An 18602-nucleotide genomic window follows, 5' to 3' on the forward strand; every position below is an offset into this window, starting at 1 on the left:
AGATATGAAAGGATGGAATGTAAAAATAAAAGTGGCAAAGTGGCAGCTGTAGTACTTGAAACTAATTTTCTACTATTAACTTTTTATTTATTAAAAAAATTAAATTATTATATATCCAGAGTCTGATACATATATTGCATGTGTGTGTTTGCGCTTGTGTGTGTGATATTATTAATTGATTTCCCTTATTTAATAGGACATTATAATGCAAAGTCTAGTTGGTTCTTTCCCAAAAAAAGGAGAGTTAGAAAATTAGTTTCAGGTACTACATCTGCCACTTGGCCAATTTTTGAAGTTTTATTGTTTCATTTTCTTATTTTTTAAAATGTTTTCTCTCACCACTATCTGTGTGAAAGACACTTACAGACATGGGGAGGCTGACACAGAGCTCTCCGATGTACAAAATAAACAAGGAAATACATATTATAATCTGCAGTGTTACTTGTAAAAACAGGTTTAAAAAAATTTAAAATTAAGTTGGTATCTATTGGTGCAAATTAAATTTTGTGTTATTTAGTCCAAACAGTGTGATTGCAGTACAGATATCCACGAATTCTGCTAAATGTCATGAAAAATAGCTTTGTGTAATTGTATACTTAGTTTAGGAAGCTTATGAAGAAAATATTTCCCAGTATGATTTGGTAAGTGACCAGACTCTGAGAGATCCTTCCTGAAGTGCTATTAAACTTCAAAGTTTTTATCTAGTTACAATGAGTTCTTGTGATTAGAATGTGGATTGTTTTTAAGCTAAAATTGCAGGTTGACATTAAGGGGGGTCAAACTGGAGAAGTGGAGCTCCTGAGTTTTGCTGGAGAAGAGGTGGTAAGAGGAATTCCTAAGTTCCAGCAGTTCTTCTTTATGTGCCTGGCGCTAGGGTGTATCAGGCAAAACTTGCTGCTCTCCTTTGTTGTTTCATTACCAGTATATTTAATGTATCAACAAGTTTTCTCTGTTTACGTGCAGGTTGATGACTTTTTAAAAAGGGTGGGGGGATTAGGAGGGCATGCTGATTTTGGTATCAGCAGATATGGTATATTTCATCATATCCTTTTCCATGTATTTATGTCTTAAATGTGCTGCAGCTTGTGTTACCTTCTGCTGAGTCATCTTTATCACAATAACACTTTTGTAGATAAGCCCCCTGATAATTATAGAACTAGTTAAAATGATATAAACACAAGAGTCAACTGAGAGCACAACTGAGAGGGAAAGCATGTTTCCATCCATGTTTAAAACTGTTTGGTTTTTGTTAACACTTATTTAACTTCAGTGAGTGACTAACATTCTGGGAAAAGTACATTATTTGTTGAAGATCCACTGCACCAGCCTGGTCAGTTATGGAGTGAAAGCTGTCCATATACAGTCTCTGAAATGTCCAGTGTGTCCTGCAAAACCAGAGAAGACCAGACTTGACATTGCTGATATTTCTAGGATAAAAAAACAAACAGAAATAAAACTTCAAAAAACAACCCCCCTCAGGCCATCTTTCATATTTCATAAAATAGCAATAAAAGGGCACAAACCCAATAATTTATTTCAGATACTTTGAAAGGCACCTTTTAAGTAAACTCTCTCTTATTCTTAAAGTCAGATTGTTGACTCCTGAATAGTATCTGCTGACACTGTCATTATAATGAACCTTGATTAACTACAACACTTGCAGGCAACAATAGGAACTATTATTTATTAACTAGAACAACCTACAATGCTATATAAATGATTTTTAGTAACTGCAATGTAATTGTCTTGTGTTTTACTTTAACAGACTGTTTAAGAATAAATTATTATCAGAAACCCTCATCCCAGACCTGTCAATTGAACAAATTTCTAGGCTGTCTGTTCTACAATTGTAAAATGCATTTTATTATGACTTGTGTGGTATGCAATTATTATAATACTCCACAATCCCCTGTAATCAATAAAAATATGCTGTGGTAGTGTAGTATAGTTCGATCTTAAATGTTTTTTCTAATCAACTAGGTTTATCCATTTTGTGTCACCATGTTGTGAGTTACCCAGACTGTGCTAGCCACCTTCAGTGACGATAATGTATGCATCAGTTAATATGAATGTGATGATCTCGATCATTTAAGAGTCTTTTAGAATATCTTTTTAGATGGGTGCATGAGTTTCTCCTCCCGTTGAAAAATATTTCTTAAAAATGTTTTTCCATAGAAATATGAATGTTGGTTTGGAAAGAAAAATCAGTTTCTAGCCAAGGAACCCAATCATTATTAGAGGAATTTGGAGAGTCTTCATCAGCTGTCAGGTCTTCAGCATAGGAGCACCTCTAGCCAAATGTTACACATAATTATTAACCTTCTGGGTGCCAGTTTCTGCAAGCATATTCATAACTAGCAGTGCACTTTAATATAAGTTATTTAGTTTTTGTATTTCTTTGACATAGTAGTGGTGTGACCACTAATATTATACCATTGGTAGTGTAAATTATTACTAATCAGTTCTGAGGAAGATAGCCTGCTCTGGTAACTTCATACAGGGTAATTTGGTTTACTCAATAGTTCGGATTTGTTTTTAAATAAAAAAATGGGCATATGAATTTTTATTTATTGATTTTTATTTTTGGCTGGAGAAAGAAGCTCCCAATCGTCTGGCTCTGAGTATTATTGTTTAACTTGATGGTGCACCGTTTGCAAATTCTGCAAATGCATGGATGGATATGCTAGGTCTTATAATCAGTTTGTCTAGACTTAATCTCTCATAAATAGTATCCATGTGTCTTGTTCCTGGAGTAGCAGGGTTATCTTACTGTATTTCTGTTTTTCCAAATGGGTAGAAAACATACGATTTAGGAAATAATCTTCTGATCCCTTTAAAAGGGGATCCCTTTGAGGGGTGCGATTTGCTAACAGTATTTGAAAACATGTTTATGGCCCTGCTACCTGTAAAGAAGTTAGCAGAGAAAGTGGACCATAAGCCTGTCTTCTCTTCAGAGATATTAGATGAAGCCAGTTCTAGTGACCAGTGTGCTTTGATATCTTGTTGGCAATAGCGATGCAGCATTTCTTGAAGGAGATGCAGTCTCTTTTCAGTCCTGAAATCCAGAACTATCTTCATTTGTACAAAGATCACTTGATGTGCTGAATCCAATTTTAGGGTCTGTTTGCCTTCTGACAGAATAAAAATGACAGAAGTTAATTTACTACTACTTGTTCTGTATCAACTACCAAAACCATGTTGGAGTCTGAGATGGCACTGAGCAAGTGGCCGAGATACAGAAGTGCTATACCAGTGAGACTATTTAGCTTTACCTAAATAGTAAATACCTAAATATGTAGGTACTACATTTGGAAACAAGCTCTGATTATCTGGAGGAATTTCTTCCCTCAGGTTGGTAGGTAATAGTCCAGTTGACAAATGGCAGGAAGGAAACTGATGGTTAAAATAGCACAAGGTTAAGTTTTACAGAGGATAGCTTTTACCACCACATCTTTTCTGTCATTTAAATAAACCATTACGAGTTGTTAGCCGAGTCATACTCTTTCACTTCTTCCTGATCTTATTGTTTCCTGTTTAGGTTATCATTGAATGGGAGATGTAAAGTCAAATTTGAGCTAGTTCATTACTTTGTCTTGAAACGTAATTTTGCAGGAAAAAGTAAAACAGATTTGCATAGAATAAGAGTACTTCTACTAACAATTTAAAGTTTGGCATTTCATGTCTTTGCATATTTACATAGAGGCATATGCTGCAACCTTGAGCTTTTATAAAACAGTTCACCTCTCTGTCGCAGGATTGGAAGCTTAGCAATTGTTCCTACACATGGTAGGATAAACTTCCAGTGCTCAGTGGCAGAGGGAACCTATGAAGAAGGAAGCCATTGTTGGAGAAAGTAGACCCCCTCTGGGAGTGGAGTAGTTTGGATTTATTTTCAATTTTGGAACCAATGTTAAATGCATTAATTTCTCCTGAACCTTTTTATTAGGACTTGCTTCTAAATTGAAGGGATTATTGCTAAACTACATAGTGCATCAGCGTACTCTCGAGAAGAATGTAAGCCTCTTTCTGACCCCTCCAGTAATCAAGGGTTTTATTTTTAAGCTTTGAAGTAAGGTTTAAAAATTGAACTTTGCAGCAAAACAGTCAAACAGCATTGGCCTTCCCACAAAAGGTTTTCAGATAGTTTGGTAGCAACCTCAGAATTGTGCATGCGTAAGTAAAACCTACAAGTTGTGGTCCTGGTCCTGCAAACACTTACTCTGGGGCACAGTCCTTTCTACCATAATAAGGTAAGGTTGCAAGCACCTCACCTGATTGATAGCACTTACAGGACTAACTGTTTACTTGGATTGTGTTGCACTGGTTTTCACTCAGCTAAACTGAACTATTTGCAAAATATCTTTGATGTGTTAACTCCACTAAATTTTCAATAAGAAATCCCCAAAATGTTTGTTTTTACTCTAACACATAATTCAATGTTGGATCCTAAATACACCTCTACCTCGATATAACGCTGTCCTCGGGAGCGAAAAAATCTTACCGCTTTATATCGAACTTGCTTTGATGCGCCAGAGTGCGCATCTCCTCTCCCCCTCTTCCCCCCCCCGGAGCACTGCTTTACCGCGTTATATCAGAATTTGTGTTACATCGGGTCGCGTTATATCAGAGTAGAGGTGTATTGTCCTTAATTCATACTTTAACTTCTTCCCAAGTTAATTTTCTATGAAATTTACCTTCCAGTTTCAAGCATACATTTTTTTCTTGCAGTATTATTTCTTTCAAAAATGCCTTTTAATAAATTAATTAGATAATTAATGAGTTATTCTTTTCCAAATTCTGCATGAAATGTTGTGTGAGCCTTCACTCTCTTCTGTTAGGAATAGAGTAAGATTTGGAAGACATTTGCCCTTCATAATGGTTGTGACTGTCAGGCAGAAAATATCAATATCTTCAAGAAGTAGATCTAGTTATTACCATAATAATACTTAATGCTTCATGCTTTTTCATTCTTATGCTCAAAGTGCTTTACAATGGGAATTAAGTAATTAGGTCTTATCCCCATTTTGCATGGTGGGATCACCATAACAGTATTCTGGTCTATTTTTACAATATTATCTCCCCTGCTTCCTGCTGTACTGCCTCCACCTTCTCTCTAGTGTCTATTCCCCACCTCTCATGCAGCTCCAAGGCATTTTACCCCTGGTCAATCCATCATTTTGAGTTAATCTTCACATTGGGGAGCAGCTGGGAGCTGTCCCTAATTAAAGTGGGCATAAATATTGCTCTGATTTACTTGGTCACATGATAGTCCAGTACCGTACCGTTGGCCTGTCAGAGCTGCCCAGAAGGGGTTTTGTTTGTGGTGGTATTTTTTTGTTGTTCTGGTTTGTTTTGGTTTAGGTTTCTTTTGGTTGAGTTTCTTTCCTCGACCTAAAAATGAGACAGAGTTAAAATTCTATCTGATGTTTAAACTACTTTACTGAAAATAGTAATTAAATGTGCATGACTTGGGGCATCATCTTAGCATCTTCTGTCTTGTCTGTTCAAATTCATTTCTCAGTACCTTGTGATGTTTCAATGCTTACTGAGACAGTTTCCTTTGACAATAATCTTGTGGAATCTTAACAGATACAAAACATGCATACTCAAACTCTTGTAGAAAACTAGGCAAAACTAATGAGCTATGTTAGAGGGATCTTTTCCTGTCTGTCCTGCATGATTTAAACTGGGAGGCACACTAGCAGGGATGAGACTGTCTGTCTGCAGCCCTTACTCTTCAATTTGCACAATTAGTAGTAGTATTTATTAGTTGTTTATGCTGTAGAGTATGCAAAAATAAATCTGCCCTGCCCTGAAGAGTAGCTCTGTTGGTAATTCAGAATAACTACTTTATATGGGGGGCGGGGAATACATTTCTAGCAGGTACAGTGTGTGTGGGAGGGAATAATTATTTTTAAAATTATGGTTGTGCACTTGTATACATTTTTTAAAACAAGAGATCATGGCTAAAGGAAGCTTTGTAGTTTTTTGCTATACTTTGATGTTTCTGTATTTGGAATACTTTTGAAATGCAAAACTCCTTAAAAAAAAAAAAATCCTAAGAGCAGAAAACGTATTTAATACAGAATTTCCTGACTTGGCATGTTTACATTTTCTGTTAAACTTCCAAAAGCAAAGTTAAGTCTGCACCCCACCTTTCCTGCAGTACCTAGACCGGTCATTGTAGAGCAACCCAAACCCCTCATCCTCCACTGGTCAGGGACTTCTTGTGTTCTTAACTAGCCTCCCCTAAGTTCCTTTTCATGATATAGGTTAGAAACCCCCACCGTGTTTCCCATCCACTATATTGATAAGGGCTACCAGAGTGCGGTAGAATTATAACATTCTATAATGGAAGATATATTGCAAGGGATGAGGGGGGAGATTTAGGGTCAATGTTGGAAACAAATGTTTCATTACACTTCTATATTAAACGCTCATACTTAAGTCTTTGTTTACAAAGCATTGGCTCTTGGATCTTTTTTAAAAGAAAAAGATTGCTTATATTTTTAACACAGTAAATAAAGAACGCTGGAACCTGTAACTAATGACCAATATCAGGACTCCATTTTTTATTCAGTTGTTCACAATAGGTAGCTTCATAATACAGTGATAACCTAACAACTTATTTGTTTTAAAGTGTAAAACAAAATAGAAAGATAGGTATTAGGGTAGAGAAGAGAAATATTATTTTAGTCTGTATGTTTTGAGTATTATTTTAAACAGAAAATTTGTATCACTGTACTAGAGACAGTTCTGTAAGTTGCATAAAACCAAATGGTCAAACCATGATGCATTTTTGTGTTTTAATAAAATAAAACAAAGAATTCTGCCATAGAAACCATGGCCTTTTTAAGTCCAATCCATTTTAATTTATGTAATAAGTAAAAAAAAAAAAAAAAAACTTCACTTCAAAATTATTGCTCCTGTTTGCAATTTGTTTGGTGTTCAATTAAAAGTGTTGCCATCACCGTCTAATTTAGCAGCATTGGAGCAGAAATGAATGAGGTTGTTTTGCCTCGGAATACCCAAATTTTTCCAGGGTGGTGTTTGCTTGCATGTAGGTTTGATCTGGATCTCTGGAATGGGTAGTCTCTAAAGCATTTTTGTTCTCGTCTTTGTTTTCCAGAGACATGTAACTCCAAAACAGCTTGGCCAATTTGCTTTAGATTCAATTCAAAAATAGGGCTCTGGATTTGTGAGAGTGTTAATGGTTGTATTCCTCATGGTCCTAATTGAAATATTTGTTTGTTTTCCATGGGCTACTGAAATTAATTGTGGCTAATGAAATTCTTTTCTCAGGCCATCCTGTCAAGTTGACCTAAGGTGGTTGGTGGCATTTTAAGTGACATCCATAAATTGATTAACCCTTAGAATAAGGGCAGTGCCCAGTGGCAGAAATTTAGGCACATGGAGGATTTTAAGAGTGAAAATTTAACCGCAGGATTTTAGATGCCTCCAGGGTTAGGCAGCAGCCAAGCAGGGATTTTGAGGATCTCAGTGATGCATAAATATTGGACATATGTAGCATTTAGACACTTAAGTCCTTTTGTTGATCTGGGCCTCAGTCTTTTAACACACCCCCAACCTCCACAAAACTCTCCCCCCAAAAGTTCTGGAGGTAGAGGGTTATTGGCTCTTGGATTTAATACAGTACGTTGTAGCTATTTGTAGTGGAATCAGTTTATATTATTTTAAATTGTCTTCAGAATGGCCAAGTGTTTGACAACTGCTAAATGTTGCATCCATCTGTTATAGTCACTTAACTTGAGTATAGCAGTGGCACAGATTATTGGACATATCAGTTGTGCCTGTGCACCATATATCTACATATTGATGTGTTCTTTTTAAACAGATAATTGCGAAGGATTTTAAGCAAAAAATGTAATCCCTCACCTTTGACTTCTTTTCGTATCTTCACTGAAGTTAATGCCACTGCACTTGAACTACATTCAAGTACCATCACTTTTCTAATAAGCACTTGGGTATTGAGCCACTTGATAGTATCTAATCCTAATTTAAACCCAAGTAATGTTGCATTCTGTAACTGACTTGCATCTCCCCCTTTCAGTCTTTTCTTTATAAGAAATCAATTATGCTATTTAAAAATTGAAATCTGTCAGCTATTTCATACTGTTAATTGAAATGAAAGGTTTGAAAGGTAATCTACATGCATCACTTTTTAATAAAATATTGGGGAAATGTCTACTAATGTTTTACAAAGATGTGATATATATTTTTAATCCAAACCTCTATTAATATACTACTACATCTGTGGAAATGAAAGCACCTTGCATGCATTAATAACTAATTGGAAGCTTAATAGGGTATAAGACATTTCTAAGACTCTTATGAATAATATTTTTGAAGTCATCGGGTTTTTATTGAATGATAATTTTAAGTCATTGAGGTGTGTTTTTTGTATTGACAGTTCTTTGGGTTTAAACTAGAAATGAAATGCAAAATAAAATACTGAAATATTTCTCATAAGCTCAGAGGGCCTTATTCAATATGCCGATCATGTTGCTTCCCACTTTCACACCTCCACCCCCCGTAAAATACTCCCAGTTGACTGTTCTTACTTTGTAAATTTCAGCAGTAAATTGGTATTAACAAATTGCAAGGACCTGTTCCATGCACTACTTCCATCTTAAGGGGGTTGGTTTGTACAACTTGGAGTAATGATAGTGTTTCAATACCACTCCAAGAAGTAATTTCTTGGAGAAGTGGCTAAGGGCACCCGAGAGTGTCCTTTTCAATAACTGTGCACAGTTAAGCTGGTGCCTGTCACTAGGCAGGGCTTCTTGTAGAAATACAGTTGTGTCACAGCCCATTACACATCCAGTAGCTGTAGAGCTAAGCATCCAGATATACAGACCTGTATGGGACAAAGAGAAATAATTAGAGAGGAGAGGGATATCATGAGTCTTTAGGGTACAGTGGATTTTACCTTACATTAGTGTTTTTGTTCGAAGCCTCTTTTCACAAGCTGTGTGACGCTTTGGGTTTGGATGAGAGAGATATTTACCAATGTACAGTGTGTAATTTTTGTGCTAGTTTTCAGAACTTTACATATTGGGGAGGATGTGGGGAGACATGCAAAGAAATCTTCTAGTACGAGTCTTGCTATTAAAATTAATCGTTAAAGTACCATGGGCATTTATTGGATTTGGAACCTAAAGATGAGATAATAGAGGTATTCAATACACACTTCCTTCTCCTCCCTTTGCTTAACCATACATAGAGGAACATATTCACCAGCAGAACAAAGAGCAGAAAGCAATCCATCATCCTTGGGTGTGGGAGCTTTACGATGTGATCTAAAATTATTTGTATTTATTTATTTCTATTTATAACACTACTAATAAGCACTCATCAATTACTCTGGATCCCTTCACATTATCATGTCCGTATTAAATGCATTTGATGCCTTCCACCTCTAATACTAATGCCCCATAATTATTATAATGAATAAAAGACCTTTAATTTATCCCTCCACCCACAGCAGTGCTAGGAGAAAAAGGTGGTCTTTGAGGTGTGTTTGGAATATTAAATCCAAGATTTAACCCTGATTTTATGTGAATTTGCAAAAAACAGCTCTGTAAAATGGGCCCCAACATTAGGAAAAACCCCATATCATTGCTTCATTTTAGAAACCATTTTGCAAAATATGTACTGTGGCCAAGTGGGAAAAAGTTTGACACTGTAAAGCACCATGATGTAGTGTTGATCCACTCAATTAAAGCTAATGAATTACTACTGTTCAGTAATAATGTAGGAAATGTAAATAATATCTCCTGTTGATCACATTAAACTTAAACTTAAAAAAAATATCCTCATGTACTGATTAATCTTTTTTCACACTCTAATCTGTTTAATGAAGTACCAGGAAGCAAGTTTCCAATTTTAATATGGTCTCTGAGGATTAGCTTTGGGAACCCTGTAATAAAGCTGTACTAAGCAGCCCTTTCTAAAATACAAAATTTTGCTCTTTGAAGTTGTGTAGTATACTTAACTACTGATGTTTCTTGTTGCACTGAACTGATGCTACCTGAAGGGGTGTGCATTTTGTGTGTGTTTGTAAGGACAAATGGGAAAGGTGGTGGTACTTCTTCCAAACATCCAGATCAACAGAACAGGATTTAAAGACACAGAAAATCATTTCCTCTCCTTCTCCAGATCCTTGCCATACAGTGTGCGCCACGTAGTCTTAACCATGGCACAGATATCCAGGTGTAAGACTGTAGATTGCTTGCTTGTTTCTAAGCTTCATTATTTTTTATTACCGTTCTGACCTCTACATTATGTATTAAATATCACATTGTTGAGATTCAACTGTTTTTTTCAATTTATGGGATCATATTTATTCAAATTTTTTTTTATCTCCTAAATGTGTGTATCCTTTTTATTGCACAGCGCTGGCCCCAAAGGCGATAATATCTATGAATGGAGATCAACTATTCTAGGACCTCCAGGCTCAGTATATGAGGGTGGAGTTTTCTTCCTTGATATCACATTTACACCAGAATATCCCTTCAAGCCTCCAAAGGTAAGAGAGACAGCCTAACACTTTGCTACCCAGTGATCTGTAGGATGTTTGCAGAACTCAATGTTCATGGGACACAGTCAATTTGAAATCAAGTTGATTTAAGAGAATGAGTTAAGCCTGATTTCAAGAACCACACCTGGAATCCCCCACCCAATTTTGGTTGGCTTGATTTTGTGGTCACCATTTTTCTGTTTTCTTTTAAATATTTTTCCATTTCCCTTTTGTTGCACAAACATGGGAAGCTGACTTACTACACAGGTGAAACTATGAAACTGAATAAATGAAAAGTGCTCTGAAATATAGGAAGAAAACAAACTGGAAAAAGAGGCAAATATTTCTTTCTCTCATCTCTTTCAGTTACAGTTTTTAAGGTGTGTTTTGTAACAACAGTAGGTTAAAAGATTTCAAGCAGAAGTATGGTTTTTAAGTGTCATTGTTCTTTTAGGGACTTGCTAATAGTTGATTTAGGTGTATAATATCAATTTCTTAGTAGTGCTTTTCTGGATTCTGGATGCAAGTTATATTTTGGAAGTTTGTTGTATTCTGTGCTGTTGGGTTCTATCACAAATCCAATACTAATGTAAGTAGATGTAGCTTTATGGGTCACACATTTAGGCCAATATGTTTGGGGATACTTTAGGACAGTCTCTTAAGACAGGAAATTGCCTAACAAGGTTGCCTAAGGGTGGTTCCAGGTTTCATTGCTTTCGTATTTTTTTGTTGGAGGTGATGGTCGCAAGGAGAAGCTTAAGAGGATGTCAGCTGGGAATGGATATATTCATCAATGTTTCTTTCCAATTGCTTCACCTTTGGCAGAAGTATGTTGCCATGAGAATCCTATACCCTACGGTGCCAAAGTTTTGGTTGCCATTTCATTGGCGCTTTAGCTTGTCTATCTCAAAACAGGAAGAGCATGTCCCATTAATCTGCATGAATGGGTCTGAGGCTACAGACATGCAAGTTTTTAAAAATGAAAGTTGTTTAAAGTTCTGACTTATAATAAGCCACTCAGTGCAAGAAACTTACAAAAAAGCCTATGACAGTGGCCAAAGTGTCTAGTCTTAGTATGTATAATGTAAATCATTTGTATTTATGAAGCACGTTACATATTTAAAGTTCTGTGTTAACATTAATCCTCACACTGTTCCTGCAAGAGAACTATTATCCCCATTTTGCAAGTGGAAGAGATTGAAATACAGAGAGAACGATTCAGGCTCTGATTAGCCAGGCAAATGCTTAAGTGCCTTCCTGAATTAGGGCCTAAGTGAATTGCCCAAGGCCACCCAGAAAGTGACAGAGCCAAGATTAGAATTGAAGAGCTTTTGGCGCTTAAACTGTACTTTGTCCTCAAGGTTGCTGCTACTCTTATGCAATATTACACCATACATTTTCTCTGGTTCCCAAGAGTACCGTTACGGTAAGGCTGCATTTTATTTGTGTGGAGGTGAAAATAGTAGCTTAGGTTGACCCGATCTGTGCTTTGATCTTTTTTGTATTAATAACCTCTAACCACTTTCTTCCCCCCAATCTCACTTTGCTGGTTATATCTATTACCTTATCCTACCACTTATCTTGGTGAGTCACGGGACCAGCTTCTTTGTATCCTTTTTTTTTCTAATGCAACAGTGGTTTCACATCAACTCAGTGACCCAGACGGAGCTCTTTCAAGTGCGACCTTTCCAGAGGGGGGTCCAGTTTCATGATATTGTCTGCTCTTCTTCCATATGGATTAGTGTTCTGTTGGCTTCAAATCTCTCTCTCTATTGTCTTAATAGCTCAGTGTTTTCCAGATGTGATTTGATTTTGTTAATATTGTGTTGATTTTTCACCATTGTAATCACTCCAGCATTTGTAACAAACTTTTACTTTACTTTACTAGAGCTGTCAAGCAATGAAAAAAATTAATCCGTGATTAATTGCGCAGTTAAACAATACCATTTATTTAAATATTTTTGGATGTTTTCTACATTTTCAAATATATTGATTTCAATTACAACACAGAATACAAAGTGTACAGTGCTTACTTTATATTTATTTTTTATTAAAAATATTTGCACTGTAAAAAACAAAAGAAATAATATTTTTCAATTCACCTCATACAAGTACTATACTGCAATCTCTTTATCATGAATGTTGAACTTACAAATGTAGAATTATGTACAAAAAAAACCTGCATTCAAAAATAAAACAATGTAAAACATTAAATCCTACACGTCCACTCAGTCCTACTTCTTGTTCAACCAATCGCTAAGACAAACAAGTTTGTTTACGTTTACTGAAGATACTTTTGCCTGTTTCTTATTTACAGTGTCACCTGAAAGTGAGAACATGCGTTCGCATGACACTGTTGTAGCTGGCATCACAAGATATTTATATGCCAGATGCACTAAAGATTCAATGTCCCTTCATGCTTCAGCCACCATTCAAGAGGACATGCTTGCATGCTGATGGTGGGCTCTGCTCGATAACAGTCTAAAGCAGAGCAGTCTGATGCATGTTCATTTTCATCATCTGAGCCAGATGCCACCAGCAAAAGGTAGATTTTTGGTGGTTTGGATTCTGTAGTTTCCGCATCTGAGTGTTGCTCTTTTCAGACTTCTGCAAACATGCTCCACACCTCATCCCTCTCAGGTTTTGGAAGGTACTTCAGATTCTTAAACCTTGTGTCAAGTGCTGTAGCTATTTTTAGAAATCTCACATTGGTACCTTCTTTGCGTTTTGTCAAATCTGCTGTGAAAGTGTTCTTAAAATGAATGTGTGCTGGGTCATCATCTGACACTGCTATAACATGAAATAGATGCCAGAATGTGGGTAAAACAGAGCAGGAGACGTACAGTTCTCCCCCAAGGAGTTCAGTCCCAAATTTAATTAACGCATTATTTTTTTAACGAGCATCATCAGCAGGGAAGCATGTCCTCTGGAATGATGGCCGAAGCATGAAGAGGCATGTGAAAGTTTAGCGTATCTGGCATGTAAATACCTTGCAACATTGACTACAAAAGTGCCATGCAAACGCCCGTTCTCATTTTCAGGTGACATTGTAAATAAGAAACAGGCAGAAGTATCTCCCATAAATATAAACAAACTTGTTTGTCTTAGCGATTGGCTTAACAAGAAGTAGGACTGAGTGGACTTGTAGGCTCTAAAGTTTTACATTGTTTTATTTTTGAATGCAGTTATGTAACAAAAAAAAATCTACATTTGTAAGTTACACTTCCACGATAAAGAGATTGCACTATAGTACTTGTATGTGGTGAATTCAAAAATACTATTTATTTTATCATTTTTACAGTGCAAATATGTGTAATAAAAAAGAATAGAGTGAGCACTGTATACTTTGCATTCTGTGTTGTAATACAATATCAATCTATTTGAAAATGTAGAAAAACATCCAAAAATACCAATTGAAATTTATTAAATATTCTATTGTTTAACAGTGCAATTAATTGTGGTTAATTTTTTTGAGTTAATCGCATGAGTTAACTGTCACTAATCGACAGCCCTACGTTAAACATTTGTACTTTTTTTTTTCAGATTTTATTTTTATGTTCTCCATGTGACTGGCTTTTGTATCATCAACAAAAATTGTAAATGGTGAACAGCTGGTCTATATGTGCATTAAAAACATCAGAGGTTTGATTTTCTACTTAAGTGGAAATCACTTAAATCCTTTCCTCATTACCTCAATTAGGCAGAGCTCCTCTAACTAGAAAACAGTTACTTCGATTAAACATCTGTAAATTTTGGCCAGTCTATACCACTGATGATGATTTTTTTTTCTTGTCCTTACATTAACAAACATGGCTTATGCTTTAATTCCAGATAGTAACTTCCTGGACTGAAAATCTGTCTGAAAAAGTTGTTTTCTCAGGTTACCTAATTTTCATCTCCTGTGCTCTGAGCCAGTGTGCATTGGCAAATTGGAATGCTTGAACATTCCATGAATTTGGTCTTTAGTTCATCAACCTGGAAATACTCATGCTTCCTTTTTGAAAAGTTTTATGATGCCTTTTAACAAATTGCTTTCTGAAAGCTGATGAGGTACTAATTTTGGAAAATCAGAGCTGAAGGTCAAAATAGTGAAATATTAAACCAACAGTGGGATGGAATTGAAGGCTGCTTATGAGCCAGTAGCGAAGTCTTGCCTGGGAACTGTACGTGCCATGGACTTCCATTCTTCCTCGCCCGCCCCTATCCTGAATGGAGCTATCTGTTCTGTCAGTTGCTGTTATCACCACGTGAGGTCACCCATCTGCTTGGCCTGATCCACATAGACTAGGAAGCATTCATTGGGGTATATGAAGCAAAGAAACAGATGTCTTTTTGGTTTCTGTATATGGTACCTTTAAAGTTCTCTGATGTGCAGAGATCAGCAGCTGGTTTTGTTCTCAGTTGCTGTTGCCTGTTACAGAGGAGAGAGAGATGTTGTGCTCTCTCCTGGAGATTATTTTGTTACTTCCATACATAATATGCAAAAGCACGTACTTTTGTTTAATTGAAAATCAAAGTAATTTATAAAGAACAAAGTGTAATGTCTCCAGGAGAGAGCGTAGTGTGGGGGTGTCTCTTGTGTCACAGGCTACCATGCCTCTGAGAATAAAAAGAGCTGCAGCATTCTGCATAGCAGGTGAGTTCTTGGAGACTGAGGCCATGGGTACACTGGCGCTTACAGCACTGCAACTTTCGTGCTCAGGGTTGTGAAAAAACACATCCGAGCGCTGCAAGATAGAGTGCTGTAAAGCCTCAATGTAATCAGTGCCACAGCGCTGGGAGCACGGCTCCCAGCGCCGCAAGCTACACCCGTAGAGGATGTGGAGTACGTGCAGCGCTGGGAGAGCTCTCTCCCAGCGCTGGCGCTGCGACCACACTCACACTTCAAAGCGCTGCGGCAGCGCTGCTCCGGCAGCGCTTTCAAGTTTGAAGTGTAGCCATATCCTTAAAGATTCATTACTCAGCAAACTAGAAGCATTAGTTTTGTAGTTACAAATGCCACACCCCTGCCAGTGCTCCTACTCAGAAACTGAGTGAGAGGGAGGGGCTTGGACAGTGTTTTTTCGCATTGCTGAATGCTAGAAGGATCCAGGAACGCAGCAGAACAGCTACGAGGGAGGACAGACGAGTTTAACGTGTGGGCCAGTCTAATCCCAGAAAAAACACTGATGCATTCTTCTTATGCCACACGCCTACTGAATGTGCAAGTCACAACTACCCTTGTTACCAATAAACAGACAACAAGAGTCATGGGCATGGACAGGTGGCAAATTCTGAGGATTTAGGGCATGATCTGACAGCTCTTACTCAGGTGAACAGTTACAATTCATGCAAGTAGTTCCATTGACTTCAGTGGGACCACACACATCAGGGAGGGGTTGCAGGATAGAGTTATTGTTCTCCAAAACATAGAGTTGGGACATATTTAAATATGTTTCTTTTTAATGTGAAGACGTAGGCCATGTTTAGCCTAGGTGCCTAAAATTAGGCTCCAAAGTGCGTACTTAAGAATCTAAATAAAAGTGGACTGAATTTTCAGAAGTGCTGAGCTCTTTGAAGTCAATGGAAGCTACAGTTGTGCTGCCCCTTTGGAAATCTGGCTGCTCTTCATGGATTTAAGAACCTAATGTGAGAGAAATCGGAGCATCTGGTATTAAAGCATGAGCCATATTTGCTATTCTGTAAGAAGGGAAGAAAGAAACATTGGTTCTCATACTGACTTTAGGCACCAAGTTTGAAAACTCTGACCGTGGCTTTGGTAACATGAATTAATGCACTGTTGATTTTGAGTCTGCAGCCAGACCCCTGGAAATGGTATTGACTTGCTGTGTGGCCTTGGACAGGTCACTTGAACTTTCATTTCCTCATCTTGAAAATGGAAATTGTGGTGATTACATAAATTCTATGGATTTAAGTGGAATGAATAGGGAAGAGTTATGGCTGCTAGTTAATACAAGAAGGGAAAGCAGTATCGCAAACCCCAGACATTCAAAAATCAGAAGTTAAGCCCCCAACATCACAAGATTGGTTTAAAAATTATGATTCTTTTAATTAAAAATGTGGGATTCCTTAATTTGCCTTCTGACTTTTAGGGTACACTTAAGTCACATTTCCAAGCTTTTCTCTGCAATCATAAGGTCTAGGAACCTTTTTAATTATTTTATATGAACATTAGAATTCTCACAATCACTTAATCTCCAGAAGCAAAACTGCAAATATCACAAGATTTACAATAAAATCATGAGATTTGGGAACTCTGAAGAAAGGAGGCTTTTGAAAAGCAGTCTTAACCTCTGGACTACTCTCAAATACAATACAACTTTGACATATTAGTCACAACCAGAAGCTATCATTTGGTGGCTATTTGAAATTAATTTGGTCATTGCCTTGCCATGCTGAACAGACAGGTGTCCATATCTCTCACACCACCACAACAGTACTCACCATGATGATAGTTAGGGCCCTTAGTATTGAGACTGGTTTTGAAATGGAGTTGAGACAACCATCCTGCTGACCCTAGAATTGGTTCCTCTGGGTCCAGATTGAAGAAGTGCAGGAAGGTTTTTCTACTGCTTTGGTTTCATTATTTTACCTGTTCTGAGTTGTTCCACAGTCTTAGAATTCTAAGGGAGCTGCAAAAGCCCCTCACTGCAGCAGCCATCCCAAGAGTGAAGGCCTGCCTTCTTCTGACACTAGGGATTCCATGGGAATCTGCTACAGATATTGGTCTTGATGTGCTGTGGAGCTCTGCGGCCTTTTGATAGACAGGAGACTTCAATTTTCAACGTTGCACCTTACTATACAGTCCGTTTATGTTGCGGGGGGGTGGGGAATCTAGTCTCATGATTTAACTGAAATATGATTTGCATTAGAAATGAAGAGAGAATTGTGCAACAAAAATAAAACAAAAGAAATGTTCCATTAACAGTAAGTGATTTTTGTGGGAAATTTAGCATGGAGAGAAACTGACTATCCAGGTTGATCTTATGGTGCTTGAGAAGCATATAGAATTCAGTTTTATCTGTACACTTTGTACAGATGTAAAGTATAGCTCATTATTTCTAATTTTCATTTAAAGTAAATACTTAATCTTCTGTTAAATTTAAGCTAAGTGAATTGAACTATTATTTCACACTTTTCTTCTACAAATGAAATATAACCACTGTTTAACTTGTTGCATAAAACAATATGGAAAACACAAAAGAAAGATCAGTACAATAGTAATCTGCTTGTTTTAAAAGTGGATTTAAAACTGTTGTAATACAACTAGTTGACACCAGGGGGCAGCAGCACACTGGGAATCTAAAAAAAGCCACCCAGTTTTTTACTGATTATTCTGATAGGAAAGATATTAAATGGCACTCTATAAATGTATACTAAAGCTGAATTAGGTGTAAAAAATAACTTTACATCTTAGCCTTGCAGAGCTGGAATTACTTTTAATCTGAATTAAATGTTGGGTTCTCTTTCCTTTTTCTGTAAAGTCAAACTTATGACTATGTAGTGTGACATGTTAGCAAACAGTCTTGTAATTTGTGGTTTTTCTAGGTTACGTTTCGGACAAGAATCTATCACTGTAATATTAACAGCCAAGGAGTGATCTGCCTTGACATTTTAAAAGACAACTGGAGTCCAGCATTAACCATTTCTAAAGTTCTCCTCTCCATCTGCTCACTTCTTACAGACTGCAACCCTGGTAAGTCTCTCATACCTAACAACAGATAACATCTCTGTTGATACGGATCATCTGGCATTTTAGTAACTTACGCCCTGATCCTCCATCATTAAAGGCAAAAGGAGCTTTACCACTGACTTCAATGAACATCAGATCAAGCTCTTGGAGAAGAGAATCTCTGTGTCCCTACAAGATAGACCAAGCTTTCTGTTGTCTTTGAGGGATAATAGAAGTTGTTCTGATATTCTGTATATGTCTGTAGTCTATCCGTTCTTAAGCTGCACTGCAAAGAAAGCGGCAACCAGAAAAATCCCAGACAATCATCCTGTAGATTGAAATTCCAGCTAAAAAGAAAGTGGTGTTTTAAAAACCATATTCATTTGTGGG

At 37.0% G+C, this 18602-nt stretch overlaps 2 protein-coding genes across 8 annotated transcripts in view; both read left to right on the top strand.

The window, feature by feature from the left end:
- UBE2E1 (ubiquitin conjugating enzyme E2 E1) overlaps positions 1-18602 on the top strand; it is a 705427-nt gene that overhangs the window by 685211 nt on the left and 1614 nt on the right. For all 7 annotated transcript variants that reach the window (XM_050938518.1, XM_050938519.1, XM_050938516.1 and 4 more), the window contains 2 exons: positions 10417-10549; positions 18089-18236. In XM_050938518.1, coding sequence (XP_050794475.1) covers positions 10417-10549; positions 18089-18236 — 281 coding nt within the window. The remainder of the gene's footprint in view (positions 1-10416; positions 10550-18088; positions 18237-18602) is intronic.
- The window catches only part of NR1D2 (nuclear receptor subfamily 1 group D member 2), a 746221-nt gene that overhangs the window by 652913 nt on the left and 74706 nt on the right, over positions 1-18602 (top strand). The window lies entirely within an intron of this gene.

This window comes from Gopherus flavomarginatus, chromosome 2 (genome assembly GCF_025201925.1).
Source record: "Gopherus flavomarginatus isolate rGopFla2 chromosome 2, rGopFla2.mat.asm, whole genome shotgun sequence".
Taxonomy (NCBI): domain Eukaryota; kingdom Metazoa; phylum Chordata; order Testudines; family Testudinidae; genus Gopherus; species Gopherus flavomarginatus.